Here is a 23822-nt window from a genome sequence, read left to right as displayed (position 1 = left end):
ATAAACTACCAAGGGCCCTTAAAAGGGCCTTTTGTAGGGCACTGCCCTAAAGATATCAGCTCTTTTTCTACAAAAGAAAAACAAACCCCCCCTAACAGTATACAAACCCCACCCCCAAACCCACAAAATAAAAGTAAAACCTAATCTACCCATTGCCCTGAAAAGGGCATTTGTATGGGAATTGCCCTTAAAAGGGCATTCAGCTCTTTTGCTGCCCATTTTTTTTTTTTTTTTTAAATGGCTATTCTAAAAAGAAAAACCCACCCCAAATCAAAAAAAAAATTACACAAAATAACAAATTAATTATCCAAAATAATAACAATTATTCCTATTCTAATACCCATTTTAAAATTTTGAATAGCCAATAGAATTTCAGTAGCTCTCATCTTATTGGCTGATTTGAACATCCAATGGGATTTTAGCAGCCCTAAAAGGGGTACCTTGCATTTCAATCCTCAGTGTGTGGTGGACGATCACATGAAGAGTACCTACATGAGGGATTGATGGACCTCCGCCTTGGACCTCTCCCTGGACCTCGCCTGGACCTAAATGGGTATTAGAATAGGAATAATTTTTATTATTTTTGATAATTCATTTTTTATTTTGTGTAATTATTTTTTTAGTTTTGGGGTGAGTTTTTATTTTTAGATTAGGGGTTGGGCATTTCATAAAAGAGCGGAATGCCCTTTTAAGGGCAATGGGTAGATTAGGTTTTTTTAGATCGTTTTTTTATTTTTGGGGGTTTGGGGGGGGGGTTTGTAATTTAAGTGGGTCTTTGTATTTTTTTCAGGTGTAAGAGCTGTTTAACTTAGGTCAATGCCCTACAAAAGGCCATTTTAAAGGCTATTGGTAGTTTATTATAGATTAGATTTCTTTTATTTTGGGGTGTTTTTTTTAATGGGTATTAGAATAGGAATAATTGTTATTATTTTGGATGATTCTTTTGATATTTTGTGTATCGTTTTTTTTTTTCATTTTGGGGTGGGTTTTTCTTTTTAATGGGCAGGAAAAGAGCTGAATGCCCTTTTAAGGGCTATGCCCATACAAATGCCCTTTTCAGGGCAATGGGTAGATTAGGTTTTACTTTATTTTTATTTTGTGGGTTTGGGGGGGTGGGGGTTTGTATACTGTTAGGGGGGTTGTTTTTCTTTTGTAGAAAAAGTGCTTATATATTTAGAGCAATGCCCTACAAAAGGCCCTTTTAAGGGCCCTTGGTAGTTTATTATAGAGTAGGTTTTTTTGTTTGTTATTTTTTGTAATTTTAGTGTTTTTTATTTTTTGTAATGTTAGGTTTTAGTGTAAGGCAGCTTACGTTTTATTTCACAGGTAAATTTGTATTTATTTAAACTAGGTAGTTAGTAAATTGGTAATAACTATTTACTAACTAGTCTAGCTAGTTAAAATAAATACAAACTTACCTGTTAAATAAAAATAAAACCTAAGCTAGCTGCAATATAACTATTAGTTATATTGTAGCTAGCTAAGGTTTTATTTCACAGGTAAGTATGTATTTAGTTTTAAATAGGTATTATTTAGTTAATGATTGTAACTTTAATTTAGCTCTATTTTAATAATGTTAAAGTTAGGGGGTGTTAGTATTAGGATTACGGTTAGGGTTACGTTAGGTTTAGGGGTGAATATAGTTTAATTTAGGTTGTTGCGATGTGGGGGACTGGCAGTTTAGGGGTTAATAGGTTTATTTAGTGGTAATGATGTAAGAGGCCAGAGGTTTAGGGGTTAATAACTTTATTTAGTGGCGGCGATGTCGGGGTACGGCGGAATAGGGGTTAATAGATTTATTATAGTGTGGGCGATGTTGGGGTGCGGGGAAATATGGATTATTAACTTTAGTATAGTGGCGGCGATGTCGGGGAGCAGCGGAATAGGGGTTAATACATTTTATTATTGGCAGCGATGTCGGGAGCGGCAGATTAGGGGTTAATACGTTTTTATATAGTGTTTGCGATGAGGGAGGGCCTCGGTTTAGGGGCTAATAGGTAGTTTATGGGTGTTAGTTTACTTTGTAACAGTTTAGTTAAGAGTTTCATAACTACTGCTCTCAGATTGCGAAACGGATCTTGTTGGTATAGGCTGCAAGCTTTTTAGCCTCACCGCAAAACTTGTAATGGCTGCGCTATGGAAGTCCCATGAAAAAAACGTAATTTTTACGAGTGCAGGACTGTTGTTGCATTATAGGCTAAAGGCTTGCGGTACAGCTATACCACCAAGACTTGTAATGGCTGCGATGCTGTTTTAATGCTGAAATAACCATTTTTCAGCGTTAAAACCTGAACGCAAAACTTGTAATCTAGGTGAGTGTTATTATAAGTTTACCTGTACTTTGTAATGTAGTTTTAGTGTTTTTTGCATTTTTTTATTTTTGCCAAACAGCTAACAACAGCCCTATAATCGCGGCAATGATTTTAGCATAAATCACAATTGTGCTCACGCGATCACATTTACTTTCAATTTGTAATACCAGCGGTAAACCCTCGTGATATACCTATTATCGCTATGGTGCAAACGATTGTGCTGCACTTCTAATCCAGCGGCAAACCCTCGTGATATACCTATTATCGCTATGGTGCAAACGATTGTGCTGCACTTCTAATCCAGCAATCTTGCAATCTTTTTCAATTAAAATACTTTTTTTTGTGCACTAATAAACAATCTAAATGGATTTGCAAAATTAGATTTAAAGGGACATTCCAGTCAAAATTTAAATGCCTATAGATTAATTAAATCTTTAAATAGAAACATATTTGAAATACAATATACAGCTTTTGGCGAAAATGCTTCTAGTAAAAGCTATCACTGTTTTAGCGCTAACATTTTATTCCTGCACGTGCAAGGGAAGCATAACGAGATATTCTCAGTACACTATCATTTTAAATACTGCAGCTGCTCAGATAATCAGTAGGGCTTGTATCATGTCAGCAATTAACAACTAAAGTCATTATCAGATGATACGAGCACATTAGGCTCTCTGAGCAAGTGCTATGTTTAAAATGCTGGTGCACGGTGCATACCTAAATACACTTTTAAACCATCTATAGCTTTTATTAGAAGCAGGTTTGCTAATAAATGTATATTATAAAAATACTTCTATTCAAAACTGAAATGCATCCGTGTAGATTCCAATTTTGGCTGGAATGTCCCTTTTAACAGTTACTGTACTTAAGTACAGTAAGGTAGCAATTATAGACATAAAAACATTCCAACTCACCTCACTCATAGGCCTCTAGTTATCAAGCCGTCAACCGCAAATACGCTGGAATTCCGCAGCGTATTTGTGGCGAGGCTGATTCGCCATAGTTATCAAAGGCTAGAGACCGGCAAAAGTAGAATATAGTGACGTAAGCTACGATCTGCCAGTCTCAGTCCGACACAGATCGATTCTTACGTTACTCCAGATGTGCCGAACACAAGTTCAGCACAATCTGACTACTTTTGCTAGTTATCAAATAACTAGCTGGTACGCTCAGCACTATTCCGGCCCAGCAAACCTGGTTTTCAATCCGCCGCCCTAGAGGCGGCGGATCCCATAGGAATTAATGCGAGTCTGACAGCAGCGAGAGCTCATGTTCGCTGCTGCCCGATATCCCATTGATTTCTATGGGAGATGTCTGCACCTAACACCCTAACATGTACCCCGAGTCTAAACACCCCTAATCTGCCCCCCCTACACCGCCGCCACCTATATAATATTTATTAACCCCTATACCACCACTCCCGGACCCCGCCGCAACTATAATAAATGTATTACCCCCTAAACCACCACTCCCGGACCCCGCTGCCACCTATATTAAACTTATTAACCCCTAAACCTAAGTCTAACACTAACACCCCCCTAACTTAAATATTATTTAAATAAATCTAAATACATATTACAATTATTAACTAAATTATTCCTATTTAAAACTAAATCTTTACCTGTAAAATAAACCCTAAGATAGCTACAATATAACTAATAATTATATTGAAGCTATTTTAGGATTTATTTTTATTTTACAGGCAACTTTGTATTTATTTTAACTAGGTACAATAGCTATTAAATAGTTATTAACTATTTAATAGCTACCTAGTTAAAATAACTACAAAATTACCTGTAAAATAAATCCTAACATAAGTTACAAATACACCTAACACTACACTATCATTAAATTAATTTAAAAAATTAACTACAATTGCCTAAAATTAAATACAATTAAATAAACTAAACTATAGTACAAAAAAAACAAACAATAAATTACAGAAAATAAAAAAAATGACAAGAACTTTAAACTAATTACACCTAATCTAAGCCCCCTAATAAAATAAAAAAGCCCCCCAAAATAATAAAATGCCCTACCCTATACTAAATTACAAAGTAATCAGCTCTTTTACAAGCCCTTAAAAGGGCTTTTTGCGGGGCATTGCCCCAAAGTAATCAGCTCTTTTACCTGTAAAAAAAAATATGACCCCCCCAACATTACAACCCACCACCCACACACCCCTACTCTAAAACCCACCCAAACCCCCCTTAAAAAAACCTAACACTAACCCCCTGAAGATCACCCTACCTTGAGCCGTGTTCACCCAGCCGGGCCGAATTCTTCATCCAAGCGGGGCAGAAGAGGTCCTCCATCCGGCTGAAGTCTTCATCCAATCGGCATCTTCTATCTTCAATCATCCGGAGCGGAGTGGAGCCATCTTCCATCCAGCCGACGTGGAGCCATCTTCTTCCAACGACGTCCTAACACCGAATGCTTGGTCCTTTAAATGACGTCATCCAAGATGGCATCCCTCGAATTCCGATTGGCTGATAGGATTCTATCAGCCAATCGGAATTAAGGTAGGAAAAATCTGATTGGTTGATTTAATCAGCCAATCGGATTGAAGTTCAATTGGCTTTGCAATTAAAATAACCCCTAATCCTCAGGATTAAGGGTTATTTTAATTGCAATGACAATTTTGTGATATATCTGATTAAGTGTCCATGTGGGCTTATTTATATTGGAGAGACGACCCAGAGGGCTAGGGATAGAATAGTCCAACATAAATCTAAGATTAGAACAGGTGATCTGAGTTCTCCAGTTGCCCACCATTTTATAAGTAAAAGACACTCTATTGCACAATTAAGATTTCAGATAATAGACTACATACAGAGTTCTAGGCGTGGTGGCAATAGGGAATTGCTTCTCAAAAAACTTGAAGCATTTTGGATTAATAAGATAGACACTTTATCCCCTAATGGTATGAATAGGGAATTAGATCTGAGTATATTTTTATAGAGATGGATAAAAAAAAATTATACCATATGAAATTTCCTTTTCTAACATTGTATTTTGTATTCTGGCTTTTTTAGATCTGTCTCTCAACAAATGTGTCTGTGTTTTTATAAAAAAACTTTTTGTATATATTTTTGTATTTTTGATATAGGTTTAGACCACTAGATGTTAGTAGAGATTAGGAGACATATATGTTTAGGTAATTTAGTGAAAAGGTGTAGTCTTACCTGTCTGTAGGTATTTAAGGGTGATTAGGCTTTACAAACACTATGTGAACATGACTAAGGGTTGATTACCCGAAACGTTGTTCTGTCTATAACCTGCTCCCACTATGTGACAATAAAGGAACTTTTTTGGATGATGAGAAGTGGTGCCGCTGCATTCTTTGTAAGTTACATATTCTTGGGATTTTTACATTTTTGCATACACCTGAGGGTTTGAGTGCTGGATATTGACTGTGTTTATAATATAATAAAGTTATTAACCCCTATTCCCCTTCATCCCATCATCGCCCACACTATAATAAAGTTATTGACCCCTATTCCCCTGCATCCCATCATCGCCCACACTATAATAAAGATATTAACCCCTATTCAAAAAGAGAGGGTAACATGTATGCACTATACCACACAAATACCCATAGGGGGCGCTTCCTATTATATCTGGAACTAAATATTAAACAGTGCATATACAAACTAAACAGTGAGTCCATAAAATCCAGAACAAGGCCGCTCTCTGTCAAAGGACGGTCAAATCCTGGCAAATGGTGATCTATGGAAGAAAAACAGAGGCGCCACAATGGCCTAGAACCAACAAGACAAACGATATTGGTATAAAGGATATGAAATATACTCACAAACGTGATGCACCCAATGGTGCTGATGGGGCGGGCTGGAGCTTTTCAGTAGTCCAGCTAACTGTTATCAATCAACCGTAAACTCAGGTTTGGAATTTCTTAAAGGGATACTCCCATTTATCTGTGTAAAGATGAAAAGAACACAAACATAGCCCAATACCGTATAGACAGGATCAAATAAGTGGAAAATTATTGCGCTTACAGGAAAGAAAGCACCTCCAGGCGCAGTACAAGCAATCTGGGACCTCACAGCCGCCCAGCTGACTGAACTCTAAAGCAAGCAATTGGAAACGCTCCAAAGATTCACATGAGAAGAAAGGTGTAGCACAAAAAAGCCACCACAGCAGCAAGTGTATATATATATAAAATCAGATTCTTTATTTAAAAAGCAACGCGTTTCTCAGCCCCGAAAAGGGCTGTTTCCTCAGGCTATGTTAAAAACATATGATATACACTTGCTATATAAAAAGTCAAACAAACTTTCTGATAGGTTAAGCCATTAATTGGTATCATCTGTGTGTGTTAGCAATTAGCTGTTTGTTGACATGGTAACAGTAATTAACAATGGCCTCAGTACAGGGATAAACAAAAAATATACAAATAAAGTTTAACCATTTAGGATCAGCTCCCACAACAATCAAACTCAACATGTTAAAAGTATTTTCATATCAATGTGCCGGGTAAAAACATTGATGTACCATACCCCTGAACAATTTATACATAATTATATCATATAGTCATACATCATATAATCATATAATAAAATATAAAATGGTCAATAGTATAACTAGTGATATTACAATACTTACTATAAAAAAAACACTGCAAACTCAAAATCAAAGCTTATGTTACACAATAATATCATGCAGGTAAATACGATCCCAAAATAAAATACAAACCTGGCTGTGTATGGCATAATAATAGTACAACTCTCCCAGGGGACATGTATCCTAAATTACCAAATCGAGAGGGTTGGAGTTAAGAACTGTATGTGTACACTCAGGTGCCGATCCGTGAAGGGAGGAGGCAAGATGGGGGCGTGGCCAAAGGCGCTCTAACAAAAGAGCAGAAAAACGTCAAGGCTGAGTCATACGGCCATCCAATCCCAAACTACATAAGGACTCTCTTCCGTGTTTACGAATTGACAGAGAAACGGTCTGATAGGCAGCTGTATCAGCCAATAAAGGTAGTAACCGTAACCCTATACCAGTGTTTCAGAAACTACATGAAATCCGACCTCAATGTCTAACAATAGAAAAATAATAATAAACTTGTAGGCAACTGTATCAGCTGTAAGGGTAGTGGCTTTTCTCCTATACATAACGAGACCAGTGTTGCAGGTCATAAAAAGAATGGGTCAGTGATTTCAAAGTGGGTTAAAGTGTCAATATATAAACAGAAACTAGAAACCTAAATATAACCCTAAGTGAAATGTCAATATGAGGAAAAAGTTTTATGATCAATTGATAATAAATTAATAGTAAATATTGAAAGAATATAAATATATAATAATAAAACAGTGAAAAATAAGTGAAAAATTTATGATCGCTTCCCGACATCACCGCCACTAAATAAAGTTAATAACCCCTAAACCTCTGGCCTCCCACATCACTGCCACTAAAAAAAACAATTAACCCCTTAAACCAACAGCCCCCCACATCGCAAAACACTAAATTATACTATTAACCCCTAAACCTAACAAACCCCTAACTTTAAATTAAAATTACAAGATCCCTATCTTAAAATAAATAAAAACTTACCTGTGAAATTAAAAAACCCTAAGTTTAAACTATATATTAAACTAGCATTACTGTTATACTAATAACTATAAATTAAATTACACATAAAAAAACCTAACACTACTAAAAAAAAAAATCTATAATTACAAAATATAAAAAATACTGAATTACAAAAAATAAAAAATACTAAAGTACAAAAAATAACAAACACTAAATTACAAAGAATAACAAACGAAATTATCCAAAATAAAAACAATTACACCTAATCTAATAGCCCTATAAAAATAAAAAAGCCCCCCAAATAAAAAAAAACTAACCTACAATAAACTACCAATAGCCCTTAAAGGGCCTTTTGTAGGGCATTGCCCTAAAGAAATCAGCTTGTTTACCTGAAAAAATATACAAAGACCCCCCCAACAGTAAAACCTATCACCCAACCAACCCCCCAAAATAAAAAAAAACTAACAAAAACCTAAACTACCCATTGCCCTGAAAATGGGATTTGTATGGGCATTGCCCTTAAAAGGGTGTTCAGCTCTTTTTCTTGCCCTGAAAAGGGTATTTAGCTCTAAAAAAAAAAAAAAAAGCCCAAACCCTAATAAATAAATAAAAATAAAAAAAACACCCAAAAAAGTTTAAAAAAACCTAACACTAACCGCCGAAGATCCACTTACAGTTTCTGAAGTCCGGACATCCAGGCAGCGAGAAGTCTTCATCCAGGCGGCGAGGTCTTCATCCATTCAGGCGGCATCTTCTATCTTCATCCAGACGGCATCTTCTATCTTCATCCTGACGGCGTCTTCTATCTTCATCCCGGCGACGGCCCGGAGCGGGTCCATCCTGAAGAAATCCGGCGCAAAGCGTCCTCTTCATACGGTCGCCGCTGTACATTGAATCTTCAATGCAAAGGAGCCTTTTTTTAATGGCGTCCCTTGCATTCCTTTTGGCTGATTTGATTTTTGAAATTTAAATCAGCCAATAGGATGAGAGCTACTGAAATCCTATTGAGGGTCCGACATTCACAATCTGATTGGCTGAACTGTCCACAGTAGTAAAATGAGAAACCCTCCATCTGAATATGATCTGCTAAATTATTATTAACATTTACTTTCCCTTGTTCTCTTAGGCTCAGGCGTTTCTATTGTTTACAAGTCTTCACAAGAATGTTTGCTAAAGTTGTTTGCTGTGATTTACTATAAATGAATATAGGGCAGATATTTATATCGCATTGTTCTTTTCCAGGACACTGAAGATATTAGTACCAGTCATTTGTCTGACGATGTTACCAAGAAGCTGACTGGTGAGTGAGGGAACAAATAACAGCACACTCATGTACAGGGTCATAGACATTGTAACATGGGCACGGCCCCCTAACAAACATGCCCACCTTTATCTTCCCACCAGACCTGCCCACTTAGCCAAGCTTTCTCATGGCCCTGTGCCACTGAACATTTATTTACCATATATTATTTGTTTGTTTAATAGTCATAAATTTTTATGCAGCTTCTAAAATATTGTTCTAGGAAGTTGGCAGGATAATGTGCTAGGATGTTGGTAATGTAATGGTTAGGTTATGTGCTGGCTAATGTGATGGCTAGGTAATGTAATGGCTAGGTATTGATGGCTAAGTAACTTGATGTCTACGTAACTTGATGGCTAGGTAATGTGATGGCTATGTAATGTTCTAGCTAAGTAATGTGATGGCTATGTATTGATGGCTATGTAACTTGATGGCTAGGTAACTTGATGGCTAGGTATTGATGGCCAGGTAATGTTCTAACTAGGTAATGTGATGACTTGGTAATGTGATGGCTAGGTATTGATGGCTAAGTAACTTGATGGCTAGGTAATGTAATGGCTATGTAATGTTCTAGCTAAATAATGTGATGACTAGGTATTGATGGCTAGGTAATGTGATGGCTAGACAATCTAATAGCTAGGTAATGTGCTGACTATGTAATGTACTAGTTAGGTAATGTGATGGCTATGTAATGCAATGGCTATATAATGTTCTAGCTAGGAAATCGTATGGCTATGTAACTTTTTGGCTAGGTAATATGAAAGCATGATAATATGATGGCAAGTTTATGTGCTAGCTAGGTAATCTGATGTCTAGGTAATCTAATGGCAAGGTAATGTGCTGACTATGTAATGTTTGATCTATGTAATGTGATGGCCGGGTAATGTACTTGCTAGGTAATCTGATGTCAAGGTAATATGATGACTAACTAATGTAATGTGATGCCAAGTTAACCTTATGCCTATGCAATGTGATGGCTATATAATGTACTAGTTAGGTAATGTGATAGATAGGTAATATGAGGGCTAGGTAATCTAATGACAAGGTAATGTGATGGCTAGTTAATGTGCTAGCTAGGTAATCTAATGGCTAGGTAATCTAATGTCTAGGTATTGATGACTATGTAACTTGATGGCTATGTAACTTGATGGCTAGGTAATGTGATGGCGATTTAATGTTCTAGCTAGGTAATGTGATGGCTAGGTAATGTGATGGCTAGGTATTGATGGCTATGTAACTTTATGGCTAGGTATTGATGGCTAGCTAACTTGATGGCTAGGTATTGATGGCTAGGTAACTTGATGGTTAGGTATTGACGACCAGGTAATGTGATGGCTATGTAATGTTTTAACTAGGTAATGTGATGGCTAGGTAACTTGATGGCTAGCTAACTTGATGGCTAGGTATTGATGGCCAGGTTACTTGATGGCTAGGTATTGATGACCAGGTAATATGATGGCTATGTAATGTTCTAACTAGGTAATGTGATGGCTAGGTAATGTGATGGCTAGGTATTGATGGCTAGGTAACTTGATGGCTAGGTAATGTGATGGCTAGGTAATGTTCTAGCTAGGTAATGTGATGCTAGGTAATATGATGATTAGGTATTGATGGCTAGGTAATTTGATGGCTAGGTATTGATGGTCAGGTAATATGATGGCTAGACAATCTAATAGCTAGGAAATGTGCTGACTATAATGTTCTAGCTAGGTAATGTGATGGCTTTGTAATGTGATGGCTATGTAATGTTCTAGCTAGGAAATCTGATGGCTATGTAACTTTATGGCTAGGTAATATTAAAGCATGATAATATGATGGCAAGTTTATGTGCTAGCTATGTAATCTGATGGCTAGGTAATCTAATGGCAAGGTAATGTGCTGACTATGTAATTTTCGAGCTATGTAATGTGATGGCCAGGTAATGTACTTGCTAAGTAATGTGATGGCAAGGTAATATGATGGCTAAGTAATGTGATGCCAAGTTAAACTAATGTCTATGTAATGTGATGGCTATGTAATGTACTAGTTAGGTAATGTGATGGCTAAGTAATCTGAAGGCTAGGAAATCTAATGACAAGGCAATGTGATGGCTAGTTAATGTGCTAGCTAGGTAATCTAATAGCTAGGTAATGTGATGGCTAGGTAATCTGAGGGCTAGGTAATGTGCTAGCTAGGTAATCTAATGGCTAGGTAATGTACTAGCTAGGTAATGTGATAGCAATTCAATGTGAAGGCTAGGTAATGTAATGGCTAGGTAATATAATAACAATATAAAGTGAAGGCTAGATAATCTAATGGCTAGGTAATATAATAGCAATGTAAGGTGAAGGCTAGGTAATCTAATGGCTAGGTAATATAATGACTATGTAATCTAATGCCTAGATAATGTGATGGCTAGGTAATCTAATGGCTAGGTAATCTGATGGCTAGGTAATGTGATGGCTAGGTAATGTGATGGCTAGGTAATGTGATAGCAATGTAAAGTGATGGCTAGGTAATGTGATGGCTAGGTAATGTGAAGGCTAGGTAATGTGATGGCTAGGTAATGTGAAAGCTAGGTAATGTGATGGCTAGGTAATGTGATGGCAATGTAAAGTGATGGCTAGGTAATGTGAAGGCTAGGTAATGTGATGGCTAGGTAATGTGAAGGCTAGGTAATGTGAAGGCTAGGTAATGTGATGGCAATGTAAAGTGATGGCTAGGTAATGTGAAGGCTAGGTAATGTGATGGCTAGGTAATGTGATGGCTAGGTAATGTGAAGGCTAGGTAATGTGATGGCTAGGTAATGTGAAAGCTAGGTAATGTGATGGCTAGGTAATGTGATGGCAATGTAAAGTGATGGCTAGGTAATGTGAAGGCTAGGTAATGTGATGGCAATGTAAAGTGATGGCTAGGTAATGTGAAGGCTAGGTAATGTGATGGCTAGGTAATGTGATGGCTAGGTAATGTGAAGGCTAGGTAATGTGAAGGCTAGGTAATCTATTGGCTAGGTAATGTGATGGCTAGGTAATCTATTGGCTAGGTAATGTGATGGCTAGGTAATGTGATGGCTAGGTAATGTGATAGCAATGTAAAGTGATAGCTAGGTAATGTGAAGGCTAGGTAATGTGATGGCTAGGTAACGTGAAGGCTAGGTAATGTGAAGGCTAGGTAATGTGAAGGCTAGGTAATGTGATGGCTAGGTAATGTGAAGGCTAGGTAACGTGAAGGCTAGGTAACGTGAAGGCTAGGTAATGTGAAAATAGGTAATTTGAAGGCTAGGTAATGTGAAAATAGGTAATTTGAAGGCTAGGTAATGTCATGGCAAGGTAATGTGATAGCAATGTAATGTGAAAGATAGGTAATCTAATGGCATGGTAAGGTGATGGTTAGGTAATTTGAGGGCTATGCACTTTGATTAGCACACCCTAATAATGTGAGAATAGCAAACAAGATAACCTGGGCTAGATAGGATAAATAAGGGATCTGGGAGCTTTTGAGTTAAATCGAGTCCTCGTCAGTGCATTTTATTTTTAAGCAAATTATTTTATTTTGCTGTGTTTAACTTCTTAGGTGGATTAAACACACAGCCACGTTACACACCTGGAAAACCTTCATTCTACTCAAGATGAGAATATGGCCAGTGACTGGAGCGTACACATGTATGCATGCTGATTGGCTCATTATCTGCATCCTTATCTGTGTGGCACAACCTTTGACTATATTTTTAACCACTCTGCAGGGGTAGAAAACATAGTGAAAGGGAGGAATTTGTCTAAAAATAAAATGCTCTACTGACTTGTTTGTAAATGTAACAAGCATTTGATAGGATCCTTTTTCTTGTGTGTAATGATGTCTTACTGTATGGTGCATTTTATCTTCATGTTCATTAGTTCATGTTTAATGAGGGCTGCAGACGTACAGCATTCACTTCCTGATGTCATGGGCAGACAGGTTCTCTAACTGGGAACCTTGTGCACCGTGGTTTAATTAAGGGGGATATAGTCAGCTGTATGCGCACTTTGGTTAAAAAAAAAATATATTTTTTCAGAAACAAGACAGTTTTTCTGCCCTGGAAACCAAATCTTGCTGCAGAGCACTCTGACTTGTGGGTGTCCAGCTGGCTTATCTCTCATTGGTGATCAGTGCACCTGCACTTCTGGGTACACACTGCTGCCAGGACACCTTCAGTGTACAGGTAGGTACCTGTAATAATAATATGTTTATCTATCATTTCATTTTTCACTTTTATAGTCATAATAATGTCTATCAATGTTCCATGATAAATGTTAAAACGTTTACCTGAGATGTTGATGTGCTGGCAGTATTTGCCATTTTTCTACATTTAATTTAAGATTGCTGTAAATCATTGTACATAAATTGTGGCATACGAATACAAATCTATATTTTCAAATATTAATTTTATTTTATTTTTTTAATAAAATTTTTTTTTTTGGGAAGTACAATTCTTTTATTTTTAACTAGTCCTAAAGCCCGTTCACACGGGCCATTTTTTGCATAGTTTTTGTAGTATAGTGTTAGGTGTTAGTGTAACTTAGGTTAGGTTTTATTTTACAGGTACTTTTGTATTTATTTTAGCTAGGTAGTTATTAAATAGTTAATAACTATTTAGTAACTATTCTACCTAGTTAAAATAAATACAAACTTGCCTGTAAAATAAAAATAAAACCTAAGCTAGATACAATGTAACTATTAGTTATATTGTAGCTATCTTAGGGTTTATTTTACAGGTAAGTATTTAGTTTTAAATAGGAATTATTTAGGTAATAATATTAATTTTTATTTAGATTCATTGTAATTATATTTAAGTTAGGGGGTGTTAGGGTTAGGGTTAGACTTAGGTTTAGGGGTTAATACATTTAGTATAGTGGCGGCGACGTTGAGGGCGGCAGATTAGGGGTTAATAAAATGTAGGTAGGTGGCGGCTATGATAGGGACGGCAGATTAGGGGTTAATAATATTTCACTAATGTTTGCGAGGCGGGAGTGCGACGGTTTAGGGTTTAATATGTTTATTTTAGTGGCGGCGATGTCCGGAGCGGTAGATTAGGGGTTAATAAATATAATTTAGGTGTCAGCGATGTCGGGGACGGCAGATTAGGGGTTAATAAGTGTAAGATTAGGGGAATTTAGACTCAGAGTTCATGTTAGGGTGTTAGGTGTAAACATAAAACTTGTTTCCCCATAGGAATCAATGGGGCTGCGTTACTGAGTTTTACGCTGCTTTTTTGCAGGTGTTAGACTTTTTCTCAGCCGGCTCTCCCCGTTGATTCCTATGGGGAAATCGTGCACGAGCACGTACGACCAGCTCACCGCTGACTTAAGCAGTACTGGTATTGAAGTGCGGTAAGGAGCACAATTTTGCTCAAGCTCATTTCTTGCCTTTTAATGCCGGGTTTGTAAAAAACTGTAATACCACCGCTGTAGGTGCTCTTTAGCACCGCACAGCCTCTAACGCAAAACTCGTAATCTGGCCAAGAGAAAATAGAGCTTTATCGCCAATCCTTCTTTCCAGGATAACCCAAAATACCCATCAGAAAGTGATGTGAAATTTTCTGAACAGGGGCACAGATAGCAAAACAAACTTTTCCCTATGTTATCCAAAACTAAAAAAATGTTTGGCTAGAGTTTCACCTAAAAAAAGTGCCTGTTCCAACTTACATACAAATTCAACTTAAGAACAAACCTACAGAACCTATCTTGTTCGTAACCTGGGGACTGCCTGTACATAAATACATAAACACACACATACACATCCTATATAATAAAAGGCCAAGTGTGTTTGTCCGAAGCTGTCATGCGCAGTAGAGACAGCACGAGGACAAACACACCTGGCCTTTAAGAGTCCCTAGCTGATCTGAAGCCGCGGCATACGTGGGCGTGGCCGGGCGTGAGCAGGGGGCGGGGTCGACGTGAAGGGCGTGGCCATGCGTGAATGTCCACGGAATGGGCGTGTCCGACATGAAAGGGGCGTGGTCGGATGCGGTCGCGCGATAGCGGGGAATGGGAGGGAGATAGATAGGGGGGGAGAGAGGGGGGGAGAGAGAAGGGGTTGAGAGACAGCAAAACAGAGGGGGGAGAGAGACAGCAAAAGAGAGAGGGGGAGAGAGACAGCAAAAGAGAGGGGGGAGAGAGACAGCAAAAGAGAGAGGGCGAGAGAGACAGCAAAAGAGAGGGGGGTGAGAGACAGCAAAGAGAGAGGGGGAGAGAGACAGCAAAAGAGAGAGGGGGGAGAGAGAGCGCAAAAGAGAGGGGGGAAGAGAGAGCACAAAAGAGAGAGGGGGAAGAGAGAGCGCAAAAGAGAAGGGGGGAAGAGCGCAAAAGAGAGGGGGAGAGAGAGCGCAAAAAAGAGGGGTGGAGAGAGAGCGCAAAAGAGAGGGGTGGAGAGAGAGCGCAAAAGAGAGGGGGGAGAGAGAGCACAAAAGAGAGGGGGGGAAGAGAGAGCACAAAAGAGAGGGGGGGAGAGAGAGCGCAAAAGAGAGGGGTGGAGAGAGAGCGCAAAAGAGAGGGGGAGAGAGAGAGCGCAAAAGAGAGGGAGGAGAGAGAGAGCTCAAAAGAGAGGGGAGAGAGAGAGAGCTCAAAATAGAGGGGGAGAGAGAGAGCAAAAGAGAGGGTGGGAGAGAGTGCAAAAGAGAGGGGTGAGAGAGAGGGCAAAAGATAGGGGGGAGAGAGAGGGCAAAAGAGAGGGGGGAGAGAGAGAGCGCAAAAGAGAGGGGGGAGAGAGAGCGCAAAAGAGAGGGGGGAGAGAGAGAGACAAAAAGAGAGGGGGGAGAGAGAGAGCACCAAAGAGAGGGGGGAGAGAGAGAGCACAAAAGAGAGGGGGGAGAGAGAGAGCGCAAAAGAGAGGGGGAGAGAGAAAGCTCAAAAGAGAGGGGGGAGAGAGAAAGCTCAAAAGAGAGGGGGAGAGAGAGAGCAAGGGGTGGGACCGCTGTACTGCAAAAAATGGCCCGTATGAACGGGCTTTAGGACTAGTATATATATATATATATATACTGTATATACACACACATACATATACATATTTAAACATGTAATTTTGATGTGTTTTGTGCAGCTTTTCAGCCAAGCGTAAAAGTGGACTAGAGCTCTCAATTGAATTGCGCTCAAGCGAACACATTTACTTTCAACTTGTAATATGCTTGCTACGTCCGATGCACACAAAGAGCTCCAATAATTCCCCTTATCGCTCGCGTGCAACAGTTAGAACGCCACTTGTAATCTAGCTCTAAATAACCATCAGATATTGTAACAAATAAAAATTTGCCGTCACATCTTCCGTTCTAAAAACCCTTCCAATTTCACAAACTTTTTTCAAACACATGGCCACACAGCAACATTATTTCTACCTGTACATGGTGATGTATTATAGTCTGAGTTTACAGTCTGGGAGGGGTTTGTTATTGGTGATGTATTATAGTCTGAGTTTACAGTCTGGGAGGGGGTTGTTATTGGTGATGTATTATAGTCTGAGTTTACAGTCTTGGAGGGGTTTGTTATTGGTGATGTATTATAGTCTGAGTTTACAGTCTGGGAGGGGGTTGTTATTGGTGATGTATTATAGTCTGAGTTTACAGTCTGGGAGGGGGTTGTTATTGGTGATGTATTATAGTCTGAGTTTACAGTCTGGGAGGGCGTTGTTATTGGTGATGTATTATAGTCTGAGTTTACAGTCTGGGAGGGGGTCATTTATTGGTGATGTATTATAGTCTGAGTTTACAGACTTGGGAGGGGATTGTTATTGGTGATGTTTTATAGTCTGAGTTTACACTCTAGGAGGGGGTTGTTATTGGTGATGTTTTATAGTCTGAGTTTACAGACTTGGGAGGGGGTTGTTATTGGTAATGGTATTATAGTCTGAGTTTACAGACTTGGGAGGGGGTTGTTATTGGTGATGGTATTATAGTCTGAGTTTACAGTCTGGGAGGGGGTTGTTATTGGTGATGGTATTATAGTCTGAGTTTACAGTCTGGGAGGGGGTTGTTATTGGTGATGGTATTATAGTCTGAGCTTACAATCTGAGGGGGGTTGTTATTGGTGATGTATTATAGTCTGAGTTTACAGACTTGGGAGGGGGTTGTTATTGGTAATGGTATTATAGTCTGAGTTTACAGACTTGGGAGGGGGTTGTTATTGGTGATGTATTATAGTCTGAGTTTACAGTCTGGGAGGGGTTGTTATTAGTGATGGTATTATAGTCTGAGTTTACAGTCTGGGAGGGGGTTGTTATTGGTGATGGTATTATAGTCTGAGTTTACAGTCTGGGAGGGGGTTGTTATTGGTGATGGTATTATAGTCTGAGTTTACAGTCTGGGAAGGGGTTGTTATTGGTGATGGTATTATAGTCTGAGTTTACAGTCTGGGAGGGGGTTGTTATTAGTGATGTATTACAGTCGGAGTTTACAGTCTGGGAGGGGGTCATTTATTGGTGATGTATTATAGTCTGAGTTTACAGACTTGGGAGGGGATTGTTATTGGTGATGTTTTATAGTCTGAGTTTACACTCTAGGAGGGGGTTGTTATTGGTGATGTTTTATAGTCTGAGTTTACAGACTTGGGAGGGGGTTGTTATTGGTAATGGTATTATAGTCTGAGTTTACAGACTTGGGAGGGGTTTGTTATTGGTGATGGTATTATAGTCTGAGTTTACAGTCTGGGAGGGGGTTGTTATTGGTGATGGTATTATAGTCTGAGTTTACAGTCTGGGAGGGGGTTGTTATTGGTGATGGCATTATAGTCTGAGCTTACAATCTGAGGGGGGTTGTTATTGGTGATGTATTATAGTCTGAGTTTACAGTCTGGGAGGGGGTTGTTATTGGTGATGTTTTATAGTCTGAGTTTACAGACTTGGGAGGGGGTTGTTATTGGTGATGTTTTATAGTCTGAGTTTACAGACTTGGGAGGGGGTTGTTATTAGTGATGTATTATAGTCTGAGTTTACAGTCTGGGAGGGGGTTGTTATTGGTGATGGTATTATAGTCTGAGTTTACAGTCTTGGATGGGTTGTTATTGGTGATGGTATTATAGTCTGAGTTTACAGTCTGGGAGGGGGTTGTTATTGGTGATGGTATTATAGTCTGAGTTTACAGTCTGGGAGGGGGTTGTTATTGGTGATGGTATTATAGTCTGAGTTTACAGTCTGGGAGGGGTTTGTTATTGGTGATGGTATTATAGTCTGAGCTTACAGTCTGAGGGGGGTTGTTATTGGTGATGTATTATAGTCTGAGTTTACAGTCTGGGAGGGGGTTGTTATTAGTGATGTATTATAGTCTGAGTTTACAGTCTGGGAGGGGGTCGTTATTGGTGATGTATTATAGTCTGAGTTTACAGACTTGGGAGGGGATTGTTATTGGTGATGTATTATAGTCTGAGTTTACAGTCTAGGAGGGGGTTGTTATTGGTGATGTTTTATAGTCTGAGTTTACAGACTTGGGAGGGGGTTGTTATTGGTGATGTATTATAGTCTGAGTTTACAGTCTGGGAGGGGGTTGTTATTGGTGATGGTATTATAGTCTGAGTTTACAGTCTGGGAGGGGGTTGTTATTGGTGATGTTACTATAGTCTGAGTTTACAGTCTGGGAGGGGTTGTTATTGGTGATGGTATTATAGTCTGAGTTTACAGTCTGGGAGGGGGTTGTTATTGGTGATGGTATTATAGTCTGAGTTTACAGTCTGGGAGGGGGTTGTTATTGGTGATTGTATTATAGTCTGAGTTTACAGTCTGGGAGGGGGTTGTTATTGGTGATGGTATTATAGTCTGAGTTTACAGTCTGGGAGGGGGTTGTTATTGGTGATGGTATTATAGTCTGAGTTTACAGTCTGGGAGGGGGTTGTTATTGGTGATGGTATTATAGTCTGAGCTTACAGTCTGAGGGGGGTTGTTATTGGTGATGTATTATAGTCTGAGTTTACAGACTTGGGAGGGGGTTGTTATTGGTGATGTATTATAGTCTGAGTTTACAGTCTGGGAGGGGGTTGTTATTGGTGATGGTATTATAGTCTGAGTTTACAGTCTGGGAGGGGTTGTTATTGGTGATATATTATAGTCTAAATTTACAGTCTGGGAGAGGTTGTTATTGGTGATGGTATTATAGTCTGAGTTTACAGACTTGGGAGAGGGTTGTTATTGGTGATGTATTATAGTCTGAGTTTACAGTCTGGGAGGGGGTTGTTATTGGTGATGGTATTATAGTCTGAGTTTACAGACTTGGGAGGGGGTTGTTATTGGTGATGTATTATAGTCTGAGTTTACAGTCTGGGTCTGGGAGGGGGTTATTATTGGTGATGTATTATAGTCTGAGTTTGCAGTCTGGGAGGGGGTTGTTATTGGTGATGGTATTATAGTCTGAGTTTACAGTCTTGGAGGGGGTTGTTATTGGTGATGGTATTATAGTCTGAATTTACAGTCTAGGAGGGGGTTGTTATTGGTGATGGTATTATAGTCTGAGTTTACAGTCTAGGAGGGCGTTGTTATTGGTGATGGTATTATAGTCTGAGTTTACAGTCTAGGAGGGGGTTGTTATTGTTGATGTTATTACAGTCTGAGTTTACAGTCTAGGAGGGGGTTGTTATTGGTGATGGTATTATAGTCTGAGTTTACAGTCTAGGAGGGGGTTGTTATTGGTAATGGTATTATAGTCTGAGTTTACAGTCTAGGAGGGCGTTGTTATTGGTGAGGTATTATTGTCTGATTTTACAGTCTGGGAGGGGTTGTTATTGTTGATGTTATTACAGTCTGAGTTTACAGTCTGGGAGGGGTTTGTTATTGGTGATGGTATTATAGTCTGAGTTTACAGTCTGGGGGGGGGGTTGTTATTGGTGATGGTATTATAGTCTGAGTTTACAGTTTGGGAGGGCGTTTTTATTGGTGATGGTATTATAGTCTGATTTTACAGTCTAGGAGGGTGTTGTTATTGGTGATGGTATTATAGTCTGATTTTACAGTCTGGGATGGGTTGTTATTGTTGATGTTATTACAGTCTGAGTTTACAGTCTGGAGGGGTTTGTTATTGGTGATGGTATTATAGTCTGAGTTTACAGTCTGGGAGGGGGGTTGTTATCGGTGATGGTATTATAGTCTGAGTTTACAGTTTGGGAGGGGGGTTGTTATTGGTGATGTATTATAGTCTGAGTTTACAGTCTGGAAAGGGGTTGTTATTGGTGATGGTATTATAGTCTGAGTTTACAGTCTGGGAGGGGGGTTTGTTATTGGTGATGGTATTATAGTCTGAGTTTACAGTCTGGGAGGGGGGTTTGTTATTGGTGATGGTATTATAGTCTGAGTTTACAGTCCGGGAGGGGGGTTGTTATTGGTGATGGTATTATAGTCTGAGTTTACAGTCTGGGAGGGGGGTTGTTATTGGTGATGTATTATAGTCTGAGTTTACAGTCTGGGAGGGGTAGTTATTGGTGATGTATTAAAGTCTGAGTTTACTGTCTGGGAGGGGGTTGTTATTGGTGATGTATTATAGTCTGAGTTTACAGTCCGGGAGGGGTTATCAGTGATAGTATTATAATCTGAGTTTACAGTCTGGGAGGGGTTGTTATTGGTGATGGTATTATAGTCTGAGTTTATAGGTGATGGCATGTTACATGTATGAGGGCATGTTACATGTATTATAGTCTGAGTTTACAGTCTGGGAGTGGGTTGTTATTGGTGATGTATTATAGTCTGAGTTTACAGTCTGGGAGAGGGTTGTTATTGGTGATGGTATTATAGTCTGAGTTTGCAGTCTAAGAGGGGTTGTTATCAGTGATGTTACATGTATTATAGTCTGAGTTTACAGTCTGGGAGTGGGTTGCTATTGGTGATGATATTATAGTCTGAGTTTACAGTCTGGAGGGGGTTGTTATTGGTGATGTATTATAGTCTGAGTTTACATTTTGGGAGGGGTTTGTTATTGGCAATAGTTTTATAGTCTGAGTTTACAGTCTGAGAGTGGGTTGCTATTGGTGATGGTATTATAGTCTGAGTTTATAGTCTGGAAAGGGGTTGTTATTGGTGATTGTATTATAGTCTGAGTTTATAGTCTGGAAAGGGGTTGTTATTGGTGATGGTATTATAGTCTGAGTTTACAGTCTGGGAGGGGGGTTTGTTATTGGTGATGGTATTATAGTCTGAGTTTATAGTCTGGGAGGGGGGTTGTTATTGGTGATGGTATTATAGTCTGAGTTTACAGTCTGGGAGGGGGGTTGTTATTGGTGATTGTATTATAGTCTGAGTTTATAGTCTGGAAAGGGGTTGTTATTGGTGATGGTATTATAGTCTGAGTTTACAGACTTGGGAGGGGGTTGTTATTGGTGATGTATTATAGTCTGAGTTTACAGTCTGGGTCTGGGAGGGGGTTATTATTGGTGATGTATTATAGTCTGAGTTTGCAGTCTGGGAGGGGGGTTTGTTATTGGTGATGGTATTATAGTCTGAGTTTATAGTCTGGGAGGGGGGTTGTTATTGGTGATGGTATTATAGTCTGAGTTTACAGTCTGGGAGTGGGTTGCTATTGGTGATGGTATTATAGTCTGAGTTTACATTTTGGGAGGGGTTTGTTATTGGTGATGTATTATAGTCTGAGTTTACATTTTGGGAGGGGTTTGTTATTGGCAATAGTATTATAGTTTGAGTTTACAGTCTGGAGGGGGTTGTTATTGGTGATTGTATTATAGTCTGAGTTTATAGTCTGGATAGGGGTTGTTATAGGTGATGGTATTATAGTCTGAGTTTACAGTCTGGGAGGGGGGTTTGTAATTGGTGATGGTATTATAGTCTGAGTTTACAGTCTGGGAGGGGGGGTTGTTATTGGTGATGGTATTATAGTCTGAGTTTACAGTCTGGGAGGGGTTGTTATTGGTGATGTATTATAGTCTGAGTTTACTGTCTGGGAGGGGTTGTTATAGGTGATGGCATTATAGTCTGAGTTTACAGTCTGGGAGGGGTTGTTATTGGTGATGGTATTATAGTCTGAGTTTACAGTCTGGGAGGGGGTTGTTATTGGTGATGTATTATAGTCTGAATTTACAGTCTTGGAGGGGGTTGTTATTGGTGATGTATTATAGTCTGAGTTTTCAGTCTTGGAGGGATTATAAGTGATGGTATTATAATCTGAGTTTACAGTCTGGGAGGGGTTGTTATTAATGGTGGTATTATAGTCTGAGTTTACAGTCTGGGAGGGGTTGTTATTGGTGATGGTATTATAGTCTGAGTTTACAGTCTGGGAGGGGTTATTATTGGTGATGTATTATAGTCTGAGTTTTCAGTCTGGGAGAGGGTTGCTATTGGTGATGGTATTATAGTCTGACTTTACATTTTGGTAGGGGTTTGTTATTGGCAATAGTATTATAGTCTGAGTTTACAGTCTGAGAGTGGGTTGCTATTGGTGATGGTATTATAGTCTGAGTTTACAGTCTGGAGGGGGTTGTTATTGGTGATGGTATTATAGTCTGAGTTTACTGTCTGGGTGGGGGTGTTTTGGTATTGGTATTATAGTCTGAGTTTACAGTCTGGGAGGGGGGGTTGTTATTGGTGATGATATTATAGTCTGAGTTTACAGTCTGGGTGGGTGGTTGTTATTTATGATGTATTATAGTCTGAGTTTATAGTCTGGGAGGGGGGTTGTTATTGGTGATGGTATTATAGTCTGAGTTTACAGTCTGGGAGGGGGTTGTTATTGGGGATGTATTATAGTCTGAGTCTACAGTCCGGGAGGGGTTGTTATTGGTGATGGTATTATAATCTGAGTTTACAGTCTTGGAGGGGTTGTTATTAGTGATGGTATTATAGTCTGAGATTACAGTCTGGGAGTGGTTTGCTATTGGTGATGGTATTATAGTCTGAGTTTACTGTCTGGGAGGGGGTGTATTGGTAAAGGTATTATAGTCTGAGTTTACAGTCTTGGGAGGGGGTTGTTATTGCTGATTTATTATAGTCTGAGTTTACATTTTGGGAGGGGTTAGTTATTGGCGATAGTATTATAGTCTGAGTTTGCAGTCTGAGAGGGGTTGTAATTGGTGATGTATTATAGTCTGAGTTTACAGTCTGGGAGGGGGTTGTTATTGGTGATGGTATTATAGTCTGAGTTTACAGTCTGGGAGGGGTTTGTTATTGGTGATTGTATTATAGTCTGAGTTTACAGTCTGGGAGTGGGTTGCTATTGGTGATGGTATTATAGTCTGAGTTTACATTTTGGGAGGGGTTTGTTATTGGTGATGTATTATAGTCTGAGTTTACATTTTGGGAGGGGTTTGTTATTGGCAATAGTTTTATAGTCTGAGTTTACAGTCTGAGAGTGGGTTGCTATTGGTGATGGTATTATAGTCTGAGTTTACAGTCTGGGAGGGGGGTTGTTATTGGTGATGGTATTATAGTCTGAGTTTACAGTCTGGGAGGGGGGTTGTTATTGGTGATGTATTATAGTCTGAGTTTACTGTCTGGAAGGGGTTGTTATTGGTGATGGCATTATAGTCTGAGTTTACAGTCTGGGAGGGGGTTGTTATTGGTGATGTATTACAGTCTGAGTTTACAGTCTGGGAGTGGGTTGTTATTGGTGATGGTATTATAGTCTGAGTTTACAGTCTGGGAGGGGGGGTTGTTATTGGTGATGTATTATAGTCTGAGTTTACAGTCTGGGAGTGGGTTGCTATTGGTGATGGTATTATAGTCTGAGT

At 39.1% G+C, this 23822-nt stretch overlaps 1 protein-coding gene across 1 annotated transcript in view; it reads left to right on the top strand.

Annotated features, from left to right (window-relative positions):
- The window catches only part of LOC128661200 (multiple epidermal growth factor-like domains protein 6), a 160346-nt gene that overhangs the window by 2742 nt on the left and 133782 nt on the right, over positions 1-23822 (top strand). The window contains exons 2-3 of the mRNA XM_053715450.1: positions 9108-9165; positions 13196-13342. Coding sequence (XP_053571425.1) covers positions 9108-9165; positions 13196-13342 — 205 coding nt within the window. The remainder of the gene's footprint in view (positions 1-9107; positions 9166-13195; positions 13343-23822) is intronic.

Source organism: Bombina bombina, chromosome 5 (genome assembly GCF_027579735.1).
Source record: "Bombina bombina isolate aBomBom1 chromosome 5, aBomBom1.pri, whole genome shotgun sequence".
NCBI classification, from domain to species: domain Eukaryota; kingdom Metazoa; phylum Chordata; class Amphibia; order Anura; family Bombinatoridae; genus Bombina; species Bombina bombina.
Note: the sequence above shows the minus strand (reverse complement) of the source record. Positions and strands in the feature narration are given on the sequence as shown.